Genomic DNA, 1768 nt, shown 5'->3' with positions numbered 1-1768 from the left:
TTGATTGAATTAGCGGCAAATAAGGCAGCAAATAACGCCATATTTAGAGATATTCTAATGCTCGAGAACCAAATTCCATTGTTCGTGTTGAGGGAATTGTTAGAATTTCAGTTCCCATCATTAGAGTTGGCAGATCAATGGTTACTTTCCATGTTACTTGGACTCAGCAAAGATCTCTCTCCATTCAAGATGGTGGAAGAATTCCCCAAAATACAGCTCATAGATTGTGCTCATTTACTTGATTTTGCATACCGTGTTATCGTGCCAAAGTTGGAGGAACAATCTCATGATCATCATATAACTGAAATTGAGGAAGATGGTGAATCAAAGGAAGGTGAGAAGGTTTGTTTCGCAGGAGAACCGAGTTACGTTAGGCGGCTAGTTATTGAGGTATGGAATATCCTTTCTAAATTAGAAAAAGGACCAGTTCAACGGATCAAAAGCGTAATCTTTTCAAAACCTTTAAAAGTGGTTGTGAAGTTGCCTTGGACCATTATATCTAAGGTTCCCGTCTTAAAAATGTTAAAACAACCATTGGAACAAGGATTCAGTGAAGGAAGGGAGAAGAAAGAAGATGGAGATTCGGACTCAAACGGTAATGTAGAAAAACCTCCATTGATAGAAGAAATTAAAATCCCTTCTGTAATTGATCTCTTTGAAGTCGGCGTGTCCTTTATGCCAACTAATGAAGGCATTCAAAGCATTAATTTCAACGTAAAAACTGCCACATTATATCTCCCTATCATTAGTGTAGATGTGAATTCAGAGATTGTTCTAAGAAACATGGTTGCCTATGAAGCGTGCCGAGTATCAGGGCTGATGGTTCTGACTCGTTACACAGAATTAATGAATAGGATCATTGACACGGAAAAAGATGTGACTTTTCTTCGCGAAAGAGGGATTATTCTAAGCAGTTTGAAAAGCGATAATGAGGTGGCGGAGCTCTGGAATGGAATGAGTAAGTCTATTAGATTGACAAAGGTGTCTTTCATAGACAAAGTGATTGTGGATGTGAACAAGTATTACAATGGAAGGTGGAAGGTTAAATGTGGAAAATTCATGAAGAAATATATATTTGGTTCGTGGCAGATTCTCACATTTCTTGCTGCTATTATGCTGTTGTTGCTCATGTGTTTACAGGCATTTTGTGAGGTCTATAGCTGCAGACGCCTTTTTCCTATCAAAGCCCTTGAACCCGAGGTGACCTATTAGAACCTTTTCCACACCTTACCTTCTCAAGATTTTAAAAGGTCATGTTTATATCTCATGTTATGTGTGAAACACATATATGTCAGTGTTTTGTTAAAAATGAACTATATTTTGTTACTTTTAGTGCATTCGGATGACTCTTAATTCACTAAGTGGATTCTTTCTAGCTTTGTTTAAAGTCCAAAAAACTTTTCAATCTCATTTCCACCTTTGAAAGCTCACATCATAAGGCAGAGTCCAATATGACAGCTTTTCTTGCACTTAGGTTTGAAGTTTGGAGAACACTGGGACCATCCAATTAAATACTCCGGACCGCAATGAATAAGGATGAAAAAATTTCAAAGAAGGGTGTATTTGTTGGAACAAGTGTTTAAAATTATAAAGGTCATATTGTAATGTTTAATATTTTGTTTTGTGGTTGAATAGATATTGATGATCTATTTGTATATTTTAAATAATTATTATATTTATGTTGTTATTGTATTTATGTAATTTGAGTATGTAATTAAGTGTACTCGATCTCTTTGTGATATTATGAATTGGGTGCATAGAGAAGCGT

The 1768-nt window shown here is 35.9% G+C and overlaps 1 protein-coding gene across 1 annotated transcript; it reads left to right on the top strand.

Moving 5' to 3' along the window:
- The first annotated feature begins 6 nt into the window (after positions 1-6).
- Positions 7-1757, top strand: LOC111387930 (putative UPF0481 protein At3g02645). Its single transcript, XM_023012560.1, has 2 exons — positions 7-1200; positions 1475-1757. The coding sequence occupies exons 1-2, from the start codon at positions 58-60 to the stop codon at positions 1478-1480; spliced, it is 1149 nt and encodes a 382-aa protein (XP_022868328.1). The 5' UTR covers positions 7-57; the 3' UTR covers positions 1481-1757.
- The last annotated feature ends 11 nt before the right edge of the window (positions 1758-1768 follow it).

This window comes from Olea europaea, unplaced genomic scaffold, assembly GCF_002742605.1.
Source record: "Olea europaea var. sylvestris unplaced genomic scaffold, O_europaea_v1 scaffold4386, whole genome shotgun sequence".
Taxonomy (NCBI): Eukaryota; Viridiplantae; Streptophyta; class Magnoliopsida; order Lamiales; family Oleaceae; genus Olea; species Olea europaea.
This window is presented reverse-complemented; position numbering and strand designations above follow the sequence as displayed.

What these genes read in the sequence shown, in the direction of transcription:
- LOC111387930 (XM_023012560.1), top strand. Translation starts at nt 58, where the DNA reads ATGCTCGAGAACCAAATTCCATTGTTCGTGTTGAGGGAATTGTTAGAA.